This window comes from Dama dama, chromosome 10 (genome assembly GCF_033118175.1).
Source record: "Dama dama isolate Ldn47 chromosome 10, ASM3311817v1, whole genome shotgun sequence".
NCBI lineage: Eukaryota > Metazoa > Chordata > Mammalia > Artiodactyla > Cervidae > Dama > Dama dama.
This window is the reverse complement of record NC_083690.1, coordinates 3,696,888-3,715,637: the sequence shown is the minus strand read 5'-3', so window position 1 is coordinate 3,715,637 and position 18,750 is coordinate 3,696,888. Positions and strand designations below refer to the sequence as shown.

General features: G+C 59.2%; 1 protein-coding gene across 1 annotated transcript; it reads right to left on the bottom strand.

Annotated features, from left to right (window-relative positions):
* Positions 1 to 18,003, bottom strand: CCNF (cyclin F). The gene is made up of 17 exons (XM_061152608.1): positions 17,913 to 18,003; positions 16,729 to 16,883; positions 15,386 to 15,492; positions 14,365 to 14,432; positions 12,834 to 13,027; positions 12,417 to 12,470; positions 11,692 to 11,796; positions 11,329 to 11,406; positions 9,893 to 10,044; positions 7,423 to 7,587; positions 5,573 to 5,696; positions 5,126 to 5,306; positions 4,714 to 4,801; positions 3,469 to 3,568; positions 3,269 to 3,396; positions 2,548 to 2,717; positions 1 to 1,929 (listed from the first exon to the last, which is right to left on the bottom strand). The coding sequence occupies exons 1-17, from the start codon at positions 17,926 to 17,928 to the stop codon at positions 1,451 to 1,453; spliced, it is 2,364 nt and encodes a 787-aa protein (XP_061008591.1). The 5' UTR covers positions 17,929 to 18,003; the 3' UTR covers positions 1 to 1,450.
* Between the last annotated feature and the right edge of the window lie 747 nt (positions 18,004 to 18,750).

The following is an 18,750-nucleotide window of genomic DNA, read 5'->3' as shown; positions in this document are numbered from 1 at the left end:
GCTACTACTATCCTCATCACATTTAATCCTCACAACACCCCTGTGAGGTAGGTATTGTCACCCCATCGTACAGATGAGGAAACTGAGGCTCACACATGCCTAGGGGCACACAGTCGACAAGGGAGGTCTGCAGTCCCGATGCTGGGATTCCCTTACTCAACCATGGCCTACCGAGGGTGGTCAGAATTCGCCTACAGCAGCAAAAAAGATAGCTCCCACAGGGAGTCAAGAGCCCAGAAAAGCCTCTCCGGGCAAGCGTCTCCTGGTCCCTGTAGTTTTGGTTCAAGAGCATTTGGGGGACACTCCTGGTTAAGTGGTTCTTTCTGACATTTCAAGAGGAAGCAAAAGCGACAGCAGGTGAGTGTGCTGGGGTCAGCCCAGCAGGGGAGAGCGGTCAGGGTCATGATTTGCAGGAAGTCACAGGAGGTTCACCCTCACCCAGCAAGCCAGTCCTCTGGTTCATGCTTTTCCGTGTCTTGGTCACCTCAGATGTTACAAATGACATTTAATTTTTTCCTGGATAACCTCTCTGGGAAAACTGATTTTGCATACAGTGTCAGGAGAGCACTGAGGAGTTTGAATCAAATTTTCATTTTTCAGTTGAGCCTAAATAATGGTGAGAATTTTTTAAAATGTAATACCTTCTATTTTTAATTTTTCTTCTGTTTTTTATCCTAGAGGGATGAAGAATGGAAATAAAGACAGGGAAACAAATGGTCCAGCAATTCAGTGCAGAGAGAGGGTCATGCAGATACCATCTGTTGGGGACACAGATGGACCACTGCAGGAGAAGGGACAGATTTTTAAAAGGAGCTGAGAACATGGGAGGGAGCGAGCCTGTGACTGAGAATCCAGGCCCTCGAGCCTGGTGTTCACGCACAGCCCACCACGGTGCCCGGGGCAGAGCTCTCTCATTGCAGGAGGCACCAGCCCGTGAGGAAAGGAATGCATGCCCAGGGCAGGGCTGTGTGGGCCCAGGGATGGCGACATGCTCAGGGCTGTTGGCTCTCCCGGGACCCCAGACGAAACAGACGGGGGTACGGGGAGCTGTGCCTGGACACTTGGGCTACACATGTTCTCAGCTGTGAAAGCTCAGTTCCTGGGGTGCTGGGGGGGTGGGGAACGTTCACCCAGGATGTGGGCTGAGTTTCCCAGAGGAAGCAAGACAAGACACGGGAGGGGACAGAGACACAGGACTGACGTGGCATGGTGTGACTGCTTCGAGGCTAAACTTCCCAAAGAGGAGGATCTGAGTTTTCGTTGTGCTCTGGAGATTCTGACAGCTCGTGATGGGCTCCCCTGGAGAAAGAGTCCCTGCCCCCAGACCTCCCCTCGGGCCCCGAGCGAGGCCAGCGGGGACCCGCAGGGACCGTCTCGTCCCCCGCCCCACACCAGCACAGCAGCAGCGCCCCCTCAGCGGACATCCACTGCGGCACACGCTCAGACACACTCACAGCTTCAAGAAGCCCAAGTTCATGTCTTCCTCCTCCTCGCTGGGGGCCGACAGGTTTTTCCTCTTCACCTGCTGTTGGGGAGCACAGCTCTCCGGGGGGCTGGGGGGGCGGCACTGTAAACACGACTTCCGGGTGTGGTGGTGGCAGGGCTGTGTGTTCAAGCTGCTGCCCGTGGGCAGCTCTGAGGTAGACTGGGGGGCCCCCCCCGAGGCATGCCCGGAGTCTGTGGGACTCGCGCTGCTGACGGAGGAGTACCCCGACGTCGTGACGTCCTTGCCCAGCCCCCGCCTGCCGCACAGGGGGGGCTCCGGCCCTGGGGTCCGCAGTGCCTGGCAGCTCGGCGCCAGCGCCTGTGTGTCCTGGGCCCCCCACGCCTCCTCCGGGCAGGCCTCCTCATCGCTAGACTCCTGACAGCAGTGCTCCTCGGGGCTCAGGTAGACCACGGTGACGTCGAGGACGCCGCTGGGAGCCGTCACTGTGGGGGACGGGGGACGTCGGAGTGAGCCTCCGCCCAGCCAGGACCGAGGGGAGCCCGGGGTCCCACCTCAGCCACAGCTCCTCACCCTCGCTGGTCAGTCCCCTTCCCTTTGCTTAAGAAGTCAAGGGCGAGGTGTGTCCTCCAAGCTCAGGGTGACACCCATGTGACATGGGGAACAGGAAGAAGGGACAAGAAACTGAGGGCCATCTAATACTTAATCCTGAGTGGACGCAGAAGCACACAACTGGAAAATCCATAGACATGGCCTCAAACCGGGCCTTCAAGTTCCCTTCCCCCTGTCTGCAGATGGCTCACCAGACATGGGGACAGCCTTCTGCGGCCTGGCCTGGAGGGACGCCCGAGGCATAGGACCCAGCGAGGGGGGGAGTGGGGGTCACGTGGCATAGGATGTTCTAGAAAGATCTTGTCATGAACGCAGGTGGGTCTATCCTGCCCCTGCCCCGTGCAGTCCTCCCGGCAGCACATGTCTGGCTGGGCCACAGCCTGTCCTCCCTGTGGGCCGCAGTGCCGGGTGCTCTGCTCTCCCGGGCTCCTCGTACACAAGCTCCTGCAGCCCCGGCTAGGCCCGCCCGCCGCCCACTGCCCGCCACTCACCGTCGCCCTCCTTCTCGCCCTCGCTCTCCTGGTCACCCTCGTAGCCCGAGCAGTAGTCCAGGCTCCAGTCCAGGAAGCTGCCCAGCAGTGTCTCCTCCTGGCTGGACAGCTCGGCGGTGGGCGTGGTGACGAAGCTGCCCCTGTCTTCCTGGAGGCTGTTCTCCCGCTTCCTGGGGAAGGGAGTTGGGAATGCAGTCACAGACGGCAGCGTCAGGGGGCCCAGCCTGGTCCCTGGCACGCGCCTGCCCTGCCCCGCCCTGCCCTGTGTGCTGTGAGCACCCAGGAAGTGCCCTCGGAGGCTCGCAGCTGATTCAGAGGTCGGGCCGGCAGCACAGTGAGGTCCCTGCTCATCTGGACTTTGTAGGATGAATAGGAGTTCTTTGGGGGGGGGGGGGGCGGAGGGGAGCTTATTCCAGGCACCACAGCCAGGACACTGAGACAGAATAGACAGGGTGATGGGGTGATGGGGACCGAGCGCCCCAGCCTCTCCTCGGGGTGCGGCTGGAGCACTGGGGCGACGCGTGGTGGGGCAGCATGGCCCGGGGGGGGCTCCACCTGTGCTCAGGACCACTGAGCCCACAGGGAGCTGGGCTGGAGCCACGCAGGGGAGGAGGCAGGGCTGCAGGCAGTGCAGACCACCGGCCCAGCTTCCGTTTCCGGGGGATCCCCAAGGGCTGCAGGGGTCACACGGGAGCCCAGCTGGGCCTGCGGCCTCACTCACCGCTTGGCCCTCCTCCCGGAGGGCGAGCTGAGGAAGGCGTGAATGTCACCTGCGCTGAGGAAGGGCGCAGGTTCCGGGCTCTCCTGCTTCACGCCCAGGGCGGCACACAGCTGGCCGTAGCTCAGCACCTGCACAGGAGACACGGTCAGAGGGCGGCAAGGCCCCAGGCGGGTGGGCCCGCCACCGGCACCCCTCGGTACCTCTTCCAGGCTGATCTCCTCGTACCGCTTGTCCTCAAATCGCTGCTTGACGGCAGTGAGAGACACCTGCCTATAGTCCTTGGGGGCATCATCGTGGAAGCTACCGACAGACAGATGGACACATGAGGGACCGCGGGGGGCGGGGAGTGCTGGCACCGCCCCTAGGAGGCTCCACCTGCAGCCCCCGCTCAGACGGGAGAGGACCTGACGTCCTCGAAGCGAGCCCAGCACCACCGTGCAGACGCCTGGCAGTCCCTTGGTTAACCCGAGAGGCGCCTATGACCCAGCGCCCACTCCCAGGTGTGTCCCCAAGAGAAAGGGGGGCAGAGGTCCCCGCAGAGACCTGGACACAGTCGTCCACAGCAGTGGGGAGGCAGAAAACCCCCAAATGTCTGTCAGTGCAGAGATGGAGAAGTAAGACGGGGCCTCTCCGCCCGGGGGCTCCCTGCACAGTGGCGACACCGTGCAGGTCGGAGGCCGCTCACACCTACAGGCCTCATGGTGCGCGAGCCCGTGATGAAGCGTCCAGAACAGGAAGGAGAGGAGTGTTGCGGGGTGGGGGCCGGTGGGGAGGGGACACCCGAAGGTATTAGGGAGGCAGGGCAGGTTTCTTTGAGGGAGAAGATGTTCTCTGACTGATGGTGGTGATGCCTGCACAACTCTATACCAAAAGCCTGTCGAACTGCACGCTTAAAAAAAAAGTTTCATTTGTAAATAAATATTTCCAGTTTATCTGGATTGAAAAAACAAAAAAACTAGGGGAAGGTAGCAGGGAGGCAGAATCACCCCGCCCCTTGGGTGGGGGAAGGGGACGCTGAGGCCACGTGGCCTGAGAAAGGGGGAGGCCCTGGGGGCTTCAGAGCACGCAGTGCGGGTGGGACCGAGTGGGAGCAGCGAGGCTGCCAGCCGGGGTGAGATGAGAGGGGAAGGGCCAAGCGCCTGAGGCAGGTACGGCCGGCCTGTGCCTGGGCTGCAGCCTGACAATGCCAGCCTCCTGCAGTGAGTTACCACCATCTTTTCTTATGCTCTACTGTCTGTAGAGTTAGGTTTGGGTGGGGAGGAGCTGCTTCCCACACAGGAAACGTTAAAAACGTGTGCGCTAACCAACATGGCCCTGGGACTTCTAAACGCCAACACAGACCTGCAACTCATGGCCTGACAGCCCTCCTGTGATGTGAACGCCCTCTGGACCCACGGCGTGGAGGATGTACCCTGTGTGTGGGGCTCGCTTCCTTACACACTTACCACTTCTGATGAAGACTTAAGACACAGGGGATGAGGTCTTCACAGGAGAAGCCGGTGAGGTCCCACAACTGGGTGGTCCAGGGCTGCGCTGGGGAGGGAAGTGGGGGTCATGGGGCCGCCTTGACGCCCACAGCCCCAGTGGTTCTGGGATGGAGCTTCCTAGGGCTCAGCGCTGAAAAGGCCCTGTGCCCAGGGCACACATGCCCACTGTGCCCTGCGGGGGGAATACCAAGCCACCCCCAGACAAGGGCTCTTAGTCTATCCTGCTGCCTCCTCCTCAGGAAAGAGAAGCATGCTGCTTTGTCTCCCCCTCCCTCCCCCGGACCTGAGCACCAGCTCCCGACTCCTGGAGACCCTTGCCCGCGGGCTCAGCCCAGCTCTGAGAGGCGGGTGGGAAGGACCGGCTGCTTACTCTGCCCGTGTGTCAGCCTCGCCAGCAGCAGGGCGGCCGCAGCCAGGTGGGCCGGGGCGTAGGCGGCCAGGCTGGTATGCAGCAGGGAGAGCTCGCAGAGGAAGCCGCACAAGTGCTGGGTTCTTGGTGCCATGGGGACCAGCGTCAGCAGAACATCCTTGTAATCAACCACGGTGGGGACCTGGCGGGACAGGGCGGTGGGCGTGGGGTCGCGGCATGCAGAGGGCCCTTCTGCCCGCTCGGGGGAGGCTGGACTGCAGACACGCTGCCCTCCTAGTGGCCAGCACACTCACTGGGCACGCCAAGTGGCTGTAGCCTCGTGCCCTCTGGGTCCTGGAGGGCTTCCCTGAGCAGAGAAGCCCAGAGCCACGCATGTGCCCTCTGCTCCTCCCACCCCCTGGTGCGACTCGGCCTCGACTCGGGAGGAAAAGGCGAGTGGCCGCTTACCCGGATCTTCCCGTCCAGGGCCGAGATGATCTCGCCCATCATCCTCACCAGGTCCTCGTACTTGTAGGTGTTGTCTGTGAGCCACACGGCCTCCCGGATCGTCAGGATCTCTTTGCTGATGAACCTGGAGTGTCAACAAGGGGTCTGAGCTCGCGCCCCTCGGCGGGCTTCAGGCTTCAGTGATGGGGTGGGGATTCCAACGGGTTGACCTGGCTGCCCCCGGCGGGTGAGGTTAACTGGAATGGTCACGTGAGCCTGTAGTAGAGGCTGAGGGGCAGGGGTATGAGCGCCACAGACCTGTGGCAGGAGAGTGGCTGGGCTGCTGGGCATGCAGGTGTTTCTGCAAAATCCAGCCACGAAGGGTGTGAGCGGCCAATCGTCTTCATCTCCCGAGGGATAAGGGTTTGCCCTGCCTTGTGCCAGCCGCTCCGGAGCGAGCATGAACAGCTTCAACCCAGAAGGCAGCCGAGCCAGCAGAACCAGAGCCAGAGGCTGTCTGGAGGCCTGGACCCGGCCCGGGGTCGGGCAGAGGGACTTGGGCGGTCCTTGGGCAGGTGGTCACCCTGTTCTCTCCTCTCTCCCAGCGCCAGCTAGCAAGGGACACGCTGGTCTGGCGGCCTCTGAGGGCCCCTCCCCGCGCCAGGGTGATGGGGGCCGAGCCTGCAGCCGCTCGGTCACTCTGTAGCTCACGCGGTGGCTTGGCTGAGAGGACAGAACAGTGGGGACCATAGGTGCGGGGTGCAGTGACGTCGAGAGGGGTGGACGCGAGTTTGTGCTCAGGCAGTGGCAGAGGGGATGGAGGGGTGTCTCAGCCCCTAAAAATCTTTTAAAGCGATTATCTCACGGCCGGTCCCCCGGTCTCTGATGGCAAGGACGTAACCATGCCGTTTAGACCTGGGGAGGCTGGGGACCTACCTGTCCAGCCCTCTCTGGTGACAAGACCCGGAGCTCCGGGTTCTGAGGCACGTGTGAGAGGTGCCGGACTGTGTGTGGCCTGAGCCCCGCTCCCTCTGCCTCTGGACACCCTGCTTCCCTGGCCACCAGGAAACACAGCGCCCAGTTCCCATCAGGGCCACAGGACGGAGCACACTGCAGGCGTGGACTGGGTGGCCTCAGGGGCCATGGCAAGTGGCAGAGAGCAAGTCAGGGCCTCAGGCGCCCGCATGAGCTGATGAAGCAGATACATTACATCCCAGTGACACACGCCTCTGGGTCACTGTGCCAAAGATAGACCAGTCCTCCGTAGTTGACGCCACTGTGTGCAGCGAGCCCCTCACCCCCTACGCCTTATAGACAGGCACTGCCCGGGCGATGGCAGGCCATGTAGGAGAAAGCTGGTTTAAAACACACAAAAAAGCAACACGTGTGGTGGGACGTGCCACCCACGCTCTGTCCAAAGGCAAAACTGGGTGAAGAAGTGCTGGTTTTAGGAAGGTGGACTTTCGTGAAACTTAAGACGGCTGATGGGAAGAGTCAGAACAGCCACCTCTGAGGAGCCCGCATCCTGTCCCCGGGGTAGGAGGGGGTGTGAACCCGGCTGGACGTGGGTCTCTGGACACAGAGCTGACAGCCTGACTCGGAAGGGCAGCCGACTGCGGCCTCCCGCATCTCCATGTTGCCCTCAGGGGCCAGGGGAACACAGTTCCTGCCCAAGTGAGGCCACCACGGGATGAACAGCGGCTGCCCGCGCACGGAGGGTCAGCCCTGCTGCCCCCGTGTGGGGAGGACCACCTGCTCTGGGCACCCCTGAGATTAGAGCCCCATTATCATGAGGTGGGGTGCCGAAGGCCTGCTCGTCCCACTGAGAGGCCAGCCTGTGACCTGCGCAGGGCCGGCCAGGGGTTTCTCACCGCGTGCAGATGACCATGCAGGCGATGCCCAGCAGCTGCAGCCGGTACCGGGGCACCAGCCGCCTCCGCAGGTACCGGTCCACGCACTCCACGGTGAGGTGGAGACACAGGCTCGAGAAGTCCTTCATGGTCGCGACCTCCACCAGCCAGTCGATGAGGATGTACCTGTGGGAGGAGTGCTGCCCCTGACACCAGGCAGAGCCTCTGCAGGGCCCCGAACTTCACGGGGTCCTGTCTCCCGCTCCCGGAACCTCACGGGGTCCTGTCTCCCGCTCCCCGAACCTCACGGGGTCCTGTCTCCCGCTCCCCGAACCTCACGGGGTCCTGTCTCCCGCTCCCCGAACCTCCACGGGGTCCTGTCTCCCGCTCCCCGAACCTCATGGGGTCCTGTCTCCCTCTCCCCGAACCTCCACGGGGTCCTGTCTCCCGCTCCCCAAACCTCCACGGGGTCCTGTCTCCCGCTCCCCGAACCTCCACGGGGCCCTGAACACCAGGCAGAGCCTCTGCAGGGCCCCGAACCTCATGGGGTCCTGTCTCCCACTCCCCGAAACTTCACGGGGTCCTGTCTCCCAGTCCCGCTCAGCCATCCATCCCGAGGGGCGAGCGGTCACTTCAGGTGTCACGGGCTTATGCCGGCAGCCGTCCAAGGGGGTGGGGGCCCCACCACTCCTGACTTGGTTCCTGGGAGGCAGGTGGGCGCACACATGTGGACCCTGCCCACCTCCACCCTGGGGCCCCCTGGCACCGGATAAACTTGGACCGTCACTTATAAAGGGGCAGAGCGGGTCTGCTCTGGAGACTGGGGACAGGTCACAGGTGAAAGGTTACTATCCTGGAAACCTGTCTCCTCCCTGAAGAACTCTCACCATGGGGTCATTTGTCACAACCCCCTGCAGTTGAGCAAAGAGCCAGGAATGCAGCCCAAGCAGGATGCACTGAGCCCGGGCACTTGAGCTCTCAGCCACCAGGCAACCACGACGGAGGGCTCAGGCTGCAGAGCTAGCAGACACAGGGTCCCTCCTCCTCGATGGCGCCAAGGCCAAGCCGGGACCCTGATGCCACAGGGGACACTGCACGCAGCAGCAAGGATGCCCGGGCGGAGTGGACAAAGGAGAGGAGATGGGAGAACAGAAGCCAGAGGGACGAGCCATGATGGCGAGGGGCTCTGTGAAGGTGGATGGCGGCTCCAGGTGGGCAGCCAGACAGGAGCGTGTTTCACAGGCAGAGGGAAGGCACAGGGGGGTGAGGGCAGAGTGAGCGGGGGAGTGGAGGGGGTGGCCGGGAGGAGCGCTCAGGAGTGTGAGGGCCATACCAGCCACGACTGGGAGCAGAGGACGATGCTCCCTGCAAGGACACCCTGGATAAACATAATGACCTGACAAAAACCGACCAACCAAACCACACACTTTAAAGTGGTTTAACCCAAAACTAATGCTGGAAATCAATTATGACTCAACTAAAGAAAAGGAAGAAGTAGTCGGCTGTTGTCTGACACGGAGGAAAACAGACAAATGCTCAACTTGTGGCTGAAATAATATTATGTTATTACTTCAATAAAACTACTTTAGCTTTTGAAAAGCAAAAAAGGTTGTTTATGTTAACCCTCACTCCCAACACACAAATGGAATAGCAACAGTGCCCCCCACCCCCGCCAAAAAACGGAAAGACTGGGAGGGCACAAGGCGGGAGGGGCACCACCACGGCAGGTCGACTCAGGAGCACAGCAGCTTGGGACTCCCCTGGTGGCCCAGTGGCTGCGACTCCGAGCTCCCAAGCTCCCAGTGCAGGGGGGCCTGTGTTCGATCCCTGGTCAGGGAACTAGATCCCATGTGCTGCAACGAAGAGATCCTGCATGCTGCAACTAAGACCTGGTGCAGCCAGATAAATTAGTCAAATAAAAAAGGTACAGCAGCTTGGTGACATTTAATGTGGGAGCAGGGGACACTGCCCGCCTGCTGTGAGCGGAGAGGTAGCAGCACAGCCAGGGCCTGCCCGTTATACATCTAAAACGCATTCGAGATCCCTAGCATGAGCTTGAAAAATTATTCACATTTTCCATTTTGCTTTCTAACATGTTCTGTAACAGTGTGTCATCTCCAAACTTCAGAGGAGAATGGACTTGCGGAAAGAGGCAGGTCACGGGGTTCCGAGGCTGCAGGCCCCCACTTCCCCTGCTGATGCTGATGCTCGTGAGGATGGGTTGGAAAAAAAAGGTGGTTTTTCTGGCATCATTTTAGAAAGATGTTTAAAATGGTTTAACACTTTCTGAGGCTTAAAAAGGGAAACTGGAGCGAACAGACACTCATATGGGAGTTTTCTTTTTTTCCCAAAGCCCTAGATAACTCGGGCATTACTGGTTTTAGAAAACACACACACATGTGCATGCATGTACGTGCACACCGGGGGAGAGGGGGAATCCTGGTGGGCCTGTCATAGGACCTTGTCACCATGGGCAGTTCTGGCCCCTCACCTCATTGTGTCGTTGAGCCCCTTCTGGACAGAGAAGACCCTCTGCTTATTGACAGCGTGGGAGGCCTGGAACAACTGGCAGACTATCTCGCTGGAGGCTTTTGCTTCCAATCCGAGCTGGTGTCCGTGTGCACAGGCTTTGGCTAGAGACAGCTGCGGGCGGAAGAGTCATGGGGTGAGCAGGGGCAGGGCCTTCCTGTCTGTCAACACCCTGGCCCACTTACACCCTCTAAGCCTGCCAGAACAGGAGGGCCACGATTTTACTTATGCTTTTGGAAGTAACTAGTAAGTCACGGTAGAACGTTTAAAAGGGATGAAAGGTACAGAACGGGAGGTCGGCCCCTCCTCGCCCTGCTCTTCCTCTGAGGGGGTTTCTGTTGGCTTTGTCACCTGGGGGGCCGCCGCTGTGCAGGCCTGTGAGCCTTCTGCTCGTGCAGCCAACCCCCAGGCGCTGCCTGTGCCCTGACGCTTTCTGGAAGGCCTGCTCGGACTGTCACCCCCACTCACAGGAACACCGAAGACTATCTTATCACATCTTGGCCGGCCCAAACTGCTCTCCTTGAGAATGTTTGTTTTCAGAAGTTACTAGCTAGCCACTCAGAAGCAAAGAATACATGTGTGTGATCTGCTCGTGGGATCGGCCATGACCTCTCTGAACGGGTGCCTTTCCAAGGAGCAGTGAGGTCAAACCTGCCCTGTATTTTGTAGGCTAGTATTTACTTGCTCGTTTCTGAGCATACTGAGGCCCCGTGTACTTCTATGGGGCCTTACTGTTCTTACTCATCAGTCTGACCTTGTCTTAGCAACACGCTGTTGATTGTTACATTTCTCGTAAACATGCTGTGTGCCTTCCTGGACACAAACGTTATAGTGGCCTGTCATGTGGCAGGTGGGCATCCCTGCTGCGGACTTTGTCCCAAGTTTTTAAGGGCCAGTGACTGAAGCCCCAATTTGATGGGGTCACAGGCACCAGCTTGGCCAATGGGACTTCCTCTGATTTGTCTGGAAATAGTGACTTCCTTACAGCTGCACAGGGACAGTGTCTGGTGAACGCCAACTACAACCCTCCAACGTCCAGGTCCAACGCCGGACCACCTGGTGAGGGGTCAGATACTGGGAAGAGGATAGCGTTCCTCACGCCAACCTGCTCTAAGGAGCCTCAGGTCCCGCTGCCAAGATGCTGTCCCCGCAGGCCTGCTTTAGGGAGCTGTCCACACTGACAGCAGCTGTGGTTAGTCCACAGCACGCAGGGATGACAAGGCTGGCTGTCTTCAGTGCCATGGGCAAAGCGTTCCCAGGCTGCCCTCCCTGCACACCTCAGAGCTGACCACCCTCAGAGTTGCCCTGCCATGATCCCCCCGCCCCCCGCGGGAGCCTGGCAGCCCCACCCCAGGTCCCAGAGAGGAGGCACTGGGACCAAGCTGGCTCCCAGCTCACCTGCGCTTCCCAGCAGCCTTTGGCAGCAAAGTCCCTGAGCTTCCGGAAGCTGTGGAGGCACCGTCCGGGGTCCAGCATCTGTCAATGTGAGATGCCCTTACATGGGTGTGTCTCTGGAGGAACTCAGAACCAACCCCCGGGGTTCTTCAATGTTCCCCCAAGACCCCCAGAGGGGCCCCAGCTGGGCCTTCTTTCCGGCCCTTCTTGCCCCGAGTGGTGGTGGTCGTTCCCAGGGTGGAGCTGAGAGCAGCCCCGGGGGCCCCAGGAGGACCCCCTGCGTTGGCAGACCCTTGTCCAGGGCTGCTCTGAGACCAAGCCTCTGGCCCCCATCACCCTGGCTCTCCCAGACCTAGGCCCACTCACATCCATCCGCCTGTCACTCTCCCAGAGGAGGTAAGAGCTGGTCAGACACCCCTGGTTAGCAGACTCTTCAAATAGGTTCCGGGCCTGCTTCTGCTTCTCTTCATCCTAGAATAAGTAACCACACATGCAGTGCTCACCTTTAATAAAATGAGTCAACTAAATTAGCAGAGAAACACCTTCCCTGGAGATACGCCATGTGAGAACCGAGGTGATGTGAGCCCACGAGTTCTGCCCTTGGGCCTTGCTCCTCCTGCCGGGGGCTGGGCTGGCCTTGGCCGGGCACTGCCAGCTCAGTGACAGAGGTGGGGGGTGGTGGAGATCCCCAAGGCCCTCTGGCTCCTTGCTCACACCCCGCGTCCCGCCCCGCTGCAGTCAGAGTGCCTGTCACCAGAGGCCACCGCCCTCCCCGAACTGCTGCTGGGGGCCCTTTCACACTCGTGCTAAGTGGAGTCCGCGGTGTGAGGAGGTGGAGGGAGCCGCCCGGAGCCGGTTGGGAAGCAAGCGGGCCGTCCTGCCCATCAGACGCTCTGGCTCCACTGGCCGCACAGACAGGCTCCTCCCGGCTGGGAGACCTGCCGGCCCCCTCCCGCGGCCTCTCGTGAGCGTCCCAGTCCTCGGTGCTTGCAGCTGCCAGAGAGGCGAGCAGCACAGAGCCGCAGACCCGCTGTGCCCGTGCCCACCCGGGCCAGGACGCCAAGCAGCACGCGGGCGGGCGGGGGACTCACCTCGAAGAGGCTCAGCACCCTTCCCAGGCAGTGCAGTATGGACGCCCTGTGGGTCTAGAGAAGGAAGGGTGACCGTCAGTGGGGGACTTCCTGGGGCCCCCCTACCCCCGCCGCACCCCCGTGTGCAGGTCCTCTTGCTCCCCGGCCGGCCTCCGCCAACCGCGCCACGGAGCCTCTGGCCGTCCCTCTCCGCGGGCACCGTCTGCAGCCCCGCCCCGCCCCCAGGCCCCCAATCCTGGCTCTGACGTCTCCCCGCCTGCTGGTTGTTTGCGGACGCTCCCATATTCACATTGTTTTTGGAGCCTCCGCTGCCCTCAAGTCCCTGACTTTACGTGGTCCACAGCATCTCCCCTCAGGGCCGTTTCCTCTCCTGGGACCCTGTGGGGTGCCCCACCCGCACTCCGGTCTGGGACTCACTTTCTGTAGCTGGCACTCCGCCCTGAGGCTCTCGTGAACCACGGCCTTGCAGCAGCTCCCGGACACCGACCAAGGCGGGCGGATGAAGAGCCAGATGAAGGGCGCGGCGCCCACGTTCAGCCGCTCCGCCAGGCTGAAGTAGCGAGATGCCTTCAGGCCGTTCACTTCCGCCCGGGCCTCGTCAGACACTGACACTGCAGAGACGGACAGAGCGAGCCAGGATGTCTGGGGGCGGGCACAGCGGTGCCCCCAGTCCTTTCGCAAAGTCTAGGGCCTTAGGCCGCTGCCACGCGAGGTTGCTGGTGCTTTAGGACAGAAGAGCCGGGATGGGGGCTCCATGCTTTTCTTCCTGTGTTTTGTGAACCAAGTGCCCTGTGGCTCCTCCCACAGCCTGGAGTCTGAAAATCCAGGAAGGTGCCCCCCACCCCCCACCCCATGGAGGTATCACAGGCCCACCCTCCTGTGAACGATTGCCGCCCAGCCCCCGCTTAGCAGGGGCTTCTTTCTGGGGTGACAAGAGCATTTCAAAACGAGCGGTGTTGGTCGCACAGCTCTGAAGACACCGACTGGGCTGCACACCTGGATGGGTGAGCTGAACGGTGGGAATTCTCTGGGCAAAGCCTGGATAATGGGATGATCAGATGACGGGAGGGTGGGCACAGGACGGCTCATCGTCTCCACATCAACAGTCCAGTCAACCAACCATGACTGGGGCGACCTCTCAGCAAGATGCCAGGTCTTTTAGAAGCAGAAAAATGGAGGAGGTACTCAAGACTTTATGTGTTTTGGGAGCTGGGATAGGATGAGGTGCAGGCTGGTTCCTGCCTGCAGGAGGAACCAGGATGAGGTTCCTTAGTGAGCCCAGCAGATCAGCAGGAGTCAGGAGAGAGGGTTGTATCAGGCTCTTTTGAGCAGCACCTGCCCCTGGGGGTGAAGGAATCTAGGTACCAGGCTGGCTTTGGCCTGCTTGAACTTGCCTCCCACAGAGGGCCTTGGCTCCCTCCCTGTGTTACCGACACCAGGCATCAGGCATGCTGTGACTGCCGCCCCAAGTCCCTCAGATGAGCTGTGGCCAAGGAGAGAAGCTGGGGTCTACTTGTGGGCTACGGTGTTAACTAGGGAGCCAGGAGGGCTAGCTCGCCTGAGGAGCCCCCATTCCCAGTCTCTACTCAAAGCAACTCATTGTCAATCGAAATTAAAGGCTCGTTAAGTAAGAGGTGACCTCCTGACCTACAGAATCAAAGCTCATCAATGGGTCCCTGAGCAGGACGCCTCTCTGACCCAAGCTCCCAAGATACAATGGTACACAGCCAGACACGGCGAGAGCAGCGACTAAACTGCTAACACGGGCATGGGCTTATGTGAGTTCTAGTTTTCTTTTTTTTTCTGACTGCAATGTAATGCATGTGGGATCTGAGTTCCCTGGAAGCTTGGAGTCTTAACCCTGGACCACCAGGGAAGTCCCTAGCGCTTGTTCTAAAGTGTCAACGCCAAGCGGGGCGAGGCCAGCCCCAGACCCAGCAGCACTTACAGCCTTCGTTGTAGAGGTAGGCAATGCCCAACTTCACGGCAGCTTCAAAGTTCCCTTTCTCAGCAGCCCTGGAACAACAGGAACATGAAACACTGCATGATTTTATTTTATTAAGGTTATGTCCTACCACAGCACCTGAAACTACAGTACTTACTTTCTGAACAGAAGCTTTTTTCTGGTAATGACTAAACATCTATTATCCACGACACACTACATCACAGATGAGGCTTAAAAACACACTTAAGTGAAAGAAGACAATCACAACAGGCCACACGGTGTGTGACCCCGCTCACATGAGATGCCCGGGACAGGCAAATGCATGGAGACAGACAGTAGATGAGAGGTTGTCTAGGGTCTGGATTACTATTGGGAAGATACTATTGGAAGATACTATTGGAAGAGAGGGACTGCGAATGGTTATGCGGCTTCATCCAGGGGTCATGAGAAGGTCCTAGAGTCAGACAGTGTAGATGATTGCACAACGCTGTGAATATATTAAAAACCACTTGATCAGTACACTCTAAGTAGGTGGGCTGTATGGTTCGTGGACTATGTCTCAGGCAGCCTGCCTGTGACCACGGGCACACTGTGTGACTCCTGGCCCCTCTGGCTCTTCCTCCAGGTCTCAGTCGGAGGGGGTGGGATCAGCCAGGGAGTGTAATGCACTAGGATTCAAACCACATGGTCCTGACCAAAGTAAGAAAAATAAGTTTCCACGTGCAGGTGACCTGCATCTGAGCCACACGGGATGGGTCACAGCCTACGCGGACCTTCTGGAAGCACCACTGTGACTAATAAGTGGCAGGCCTGAGCTGGGGGTGTGGATGACCCATGACCGTGCTGGAAGTTGTGTGACTCAATGGGTGAGGTCTACACGCTCAGTCACTCCCTGGGGGATGTGGTGTTGACAGGGGGCTACGAGCACAAGGAAAATTGTGGCCAGGTCCGGTCCTGATACAGACTGGCATGGCGGGGAAGGCCAGGACTGAGAGGAAGCCCGGCTGCTCTCGGGTGCAGATACCTTTCAAAGAGCTTCAAGTTCCCTGGAGAAGGCCACAGCTCCTGGAAGCTGGCGCATGCCCACACACTGGCATGGTTGTCCACCAAGTACTTCAGGTGGGAATGTACCTGAGGAAAAACGGGAGTGGGGTGGGGGTTATCAAGGGGCTACAGGGAAGCCCCACTTCTGGAGCTCCTGAAGACGTAGGGTCTCCTGTCTCCCTCTGACCCTACCAGTAAGGCCTCCCGGGCTCTGTGTATCACAGTAACTAGCAGTTGCTTTGAACAGAGAAATCAGACACAACTTTCTCTGTGGTTCTAAAGGTGGGGACAGGTCCTGGAAGTGGGAGTAAACATCAGGCTGAGAAACGGGATATAATGCTATATACATGCAACGACCAGGGAAACCAACTCTGAGGCTAACGGGTAGGTCAGAAATCTGTTTTGAGCTCCTCTACTTAGAGTTTTGCTAGTGGGAGCACAGCTGGAACCTGGGGGTCAATGGGGGCACTCAGGAAAAACTGAACCACATGGCAGCAGCCTCAGGCGGGACCTCTGCCCTGGGTGAGGGCAGGCAGTGTCCAGGCCGGGGGCCCTGAGCACAGGTAAGCATTTTAAGTGCAAAAGCTCCTACTGCCACTGGAAATGGCACCTGCAGATGTTATGAATGCAATGGAGGCAGGTTTGGGAGTCAGACAAATGGGTTCTTATGGGTGTTCCCACACTAATTTGCTGGATGCCCTTGGTTAAGTGGCTTAGGGTAAGGCAGCAGTTCTGATATCTGCACAATAAGGCCCAGAGTCCCTTTCAGCACTGGATATTATATGGGCTTTGTCCTCATGAGGGCTTCTCTAGTGGCTCAGACGGTAAAGAATCTGCCTGTAATGCAGGAGGCCAGGGTTCAATCCCTGGTTCAGGAAGATCCCCTGGAGAAGGAAATAGCTACCCACTCCAGTATTCTTGCCTGGAGAATGCCATGAACAGAGGAGCCTGGTGGGCTATAGTCCACGGATCACAGAGTTGAACACAACTGAACAACCAACACTTCTACTTCACACCATCCTCAAGAACATACCTTTTCTTCTTAATACTGTTTCATTTCTTGAGGGATTCAAATTTCACTGCCAGGAAAAGGTACTTTCTCTGTTAAAATAAACGCTGCAAAGAGCAGACTCAAACCTCGGTGTCCTACATTTTTGCTTTCCTGTCATCAGAACAATCTCAAATGTCTATTACCAACATCACCGTTGTGGATCATCTACTCCCATTGCTAGCCAGAGTTTTTGTTCTGACATTTGAGACATGAAGCCTTCGTGGTAAAACCAACAATGTCAGGGCTGACACTGTGTTCATCTGACAACTTACAGCTCGGACAGCGAGGATATCTCCAACAGAAAGCCATTTCAGGATATGAAAGAGTGCATCTTCAGGGAGATTCAAGATTGTGAGGTTTCGAGGTCTCCTTCTTATTCTCCGCTTTGAAGGATAACAGAAACACTTGGCACACCTACAGTGGATCACTTAAGAAAAAAAATTGGAATGGTTTAAGTGATGTGTTGGAAATGAATTGTGCTGATATGAAAAGTTACACCTGAACATGTTTTAACAGTTACTGGTCCTCTGCCCCAGCCATAGTTGCAGTCCCAAAGATTAAATATAAGAGACATCTTCATTCATTCAAATATTTGATAAACGTTTATGGTGAGTAGTAATCATGTAACCTGGCCATTGGGAAACCATCTGACCCACAGCCCAGATAACAAGAAGGAAGAAAGGAAGAGCAGACAGTGTTGATGATGATTAGCCAGGGAGACGCCTGGACCCTAGCTGATTTCTTTGCTTCTATTTGCACACATGACTAAAACATGAAATGTTAAGGATTTGAACAATCTGGTTTTTGAGTTCAAATTCCGAGGGTCCGTCCTGCAGAGAAGCCAAGAGTGGACTTGGAGGGCAGGCCAATCCCAGCTCTGTGGATGTCAGAGCTGTCCGACCAGTCTCAAGGTCCTCTGAGACCCGGACAGGGGGTCCTTCCAACTTCAACTCCAGCAACTCTTTCCTCACTCCAAGCAGAGGAGCCTGTGGCAGAAGGAGCCATCTCTGACGCTTTACCCGGTTCTTCATCCGCTCCTTCCTCCAGTCCCCACGGGAGGTGGCTGCTCCACCACCGGCAAGTTCCCTACTCAGGGCGTCTTCCTGCCCTCTCCCCTCGTTCCTCACCCGGGCTTCCCATCAGTAATTAACCTAATGCGAAAGCCGAGCGCATACGCAGCTCGACTGATCCTTGTCTTTTGCCCCATTTTCCTCACCCCCCTGCCCTAGGACAGCCATGGTATAACCACGGAAACCTCGGCGGCGCTCACGGCCCTGCACAGGTGGCAGTCCCCTCGCGTCGCTTTCTCGCGGAGCCGGGCGCCGCTGGGTATTTAAACCGCGCGCCGGGCAGGCGCCGTCGGGACGATCCGAACCCCGGGCCGAAAGGCTCAAGCTGGCCCCACTCAGCCTGGAGGCCGCTCCACCGCGCACCGCGCCCCGCGCCCCGCGCTCACCGCCTCCGCTCCCCATAGCCGTCGCCGCTGCCGTGGCCGCCGCCGCCGCCGCTGTAGCCGCCAGACCCGCCCGCGGGCCCAGAGCGCGCCTCCCCACGCAGGCGCAGACCCGCCCGCCTCCCGCCTGAGTTTTCAAACGCGCCGGGCGTTCCCATTGGTCCACCACGGGGGGCGCGCGCCACTACCCCGCCGGGCTCCGCCCCAAGCCACGCCCCCTCGGCATCGGGCGCCCGCGACTGGCAGCTCCAGGATGCGAATTCGAACGCCGGCTGTTGATTGGTGGAGCCTGCGCGGCCGCCCCGCCTCCCCGGTACGGGCTGGGGTCTGAAGGAGCGCGGCTCCCGGGCAGCCGGCAGTGGAGTTCCTGGGTCCGCTCCGGCCCGCGTTGACATGCCTTATTTTGGGATTTGGCCTTGCCGCTGACTCGGCGGCAGAGGTCACGGCGACTGGAGCCCATGGCGCACAGTGGGTTGTCAGTGAAGTTCTGAGCGGACCGGCCGCGCCTCCGAGTCCGGGGTCTCTGAGCCCGGACCCCGACGCGGTCTTCTACCTGCGTGGACGCAGGCGAGCGAGCGCCCACGGGAGGCACCTCACCGAGGCTGCCCATGACCTTAGTGGCCCGCACCCTGAGGCCGCAGGCCCTGCTTCCCGTCCTTGCTTCAGGCGAGGAGACCCTTGGTTCTGTGCTGCGTCGCTCTTGGCATAGATCGCAGGGCAGAAACAGACCTGGGTGACTCATCCAGCACGTCTGACTCCTTCCCTTGAAACGTGGCTCACCCTGGACCCCTCCTCCATCCCTCCCAGGGCAAGCCCTCACCGTCTCACCCGGACCTTGTCA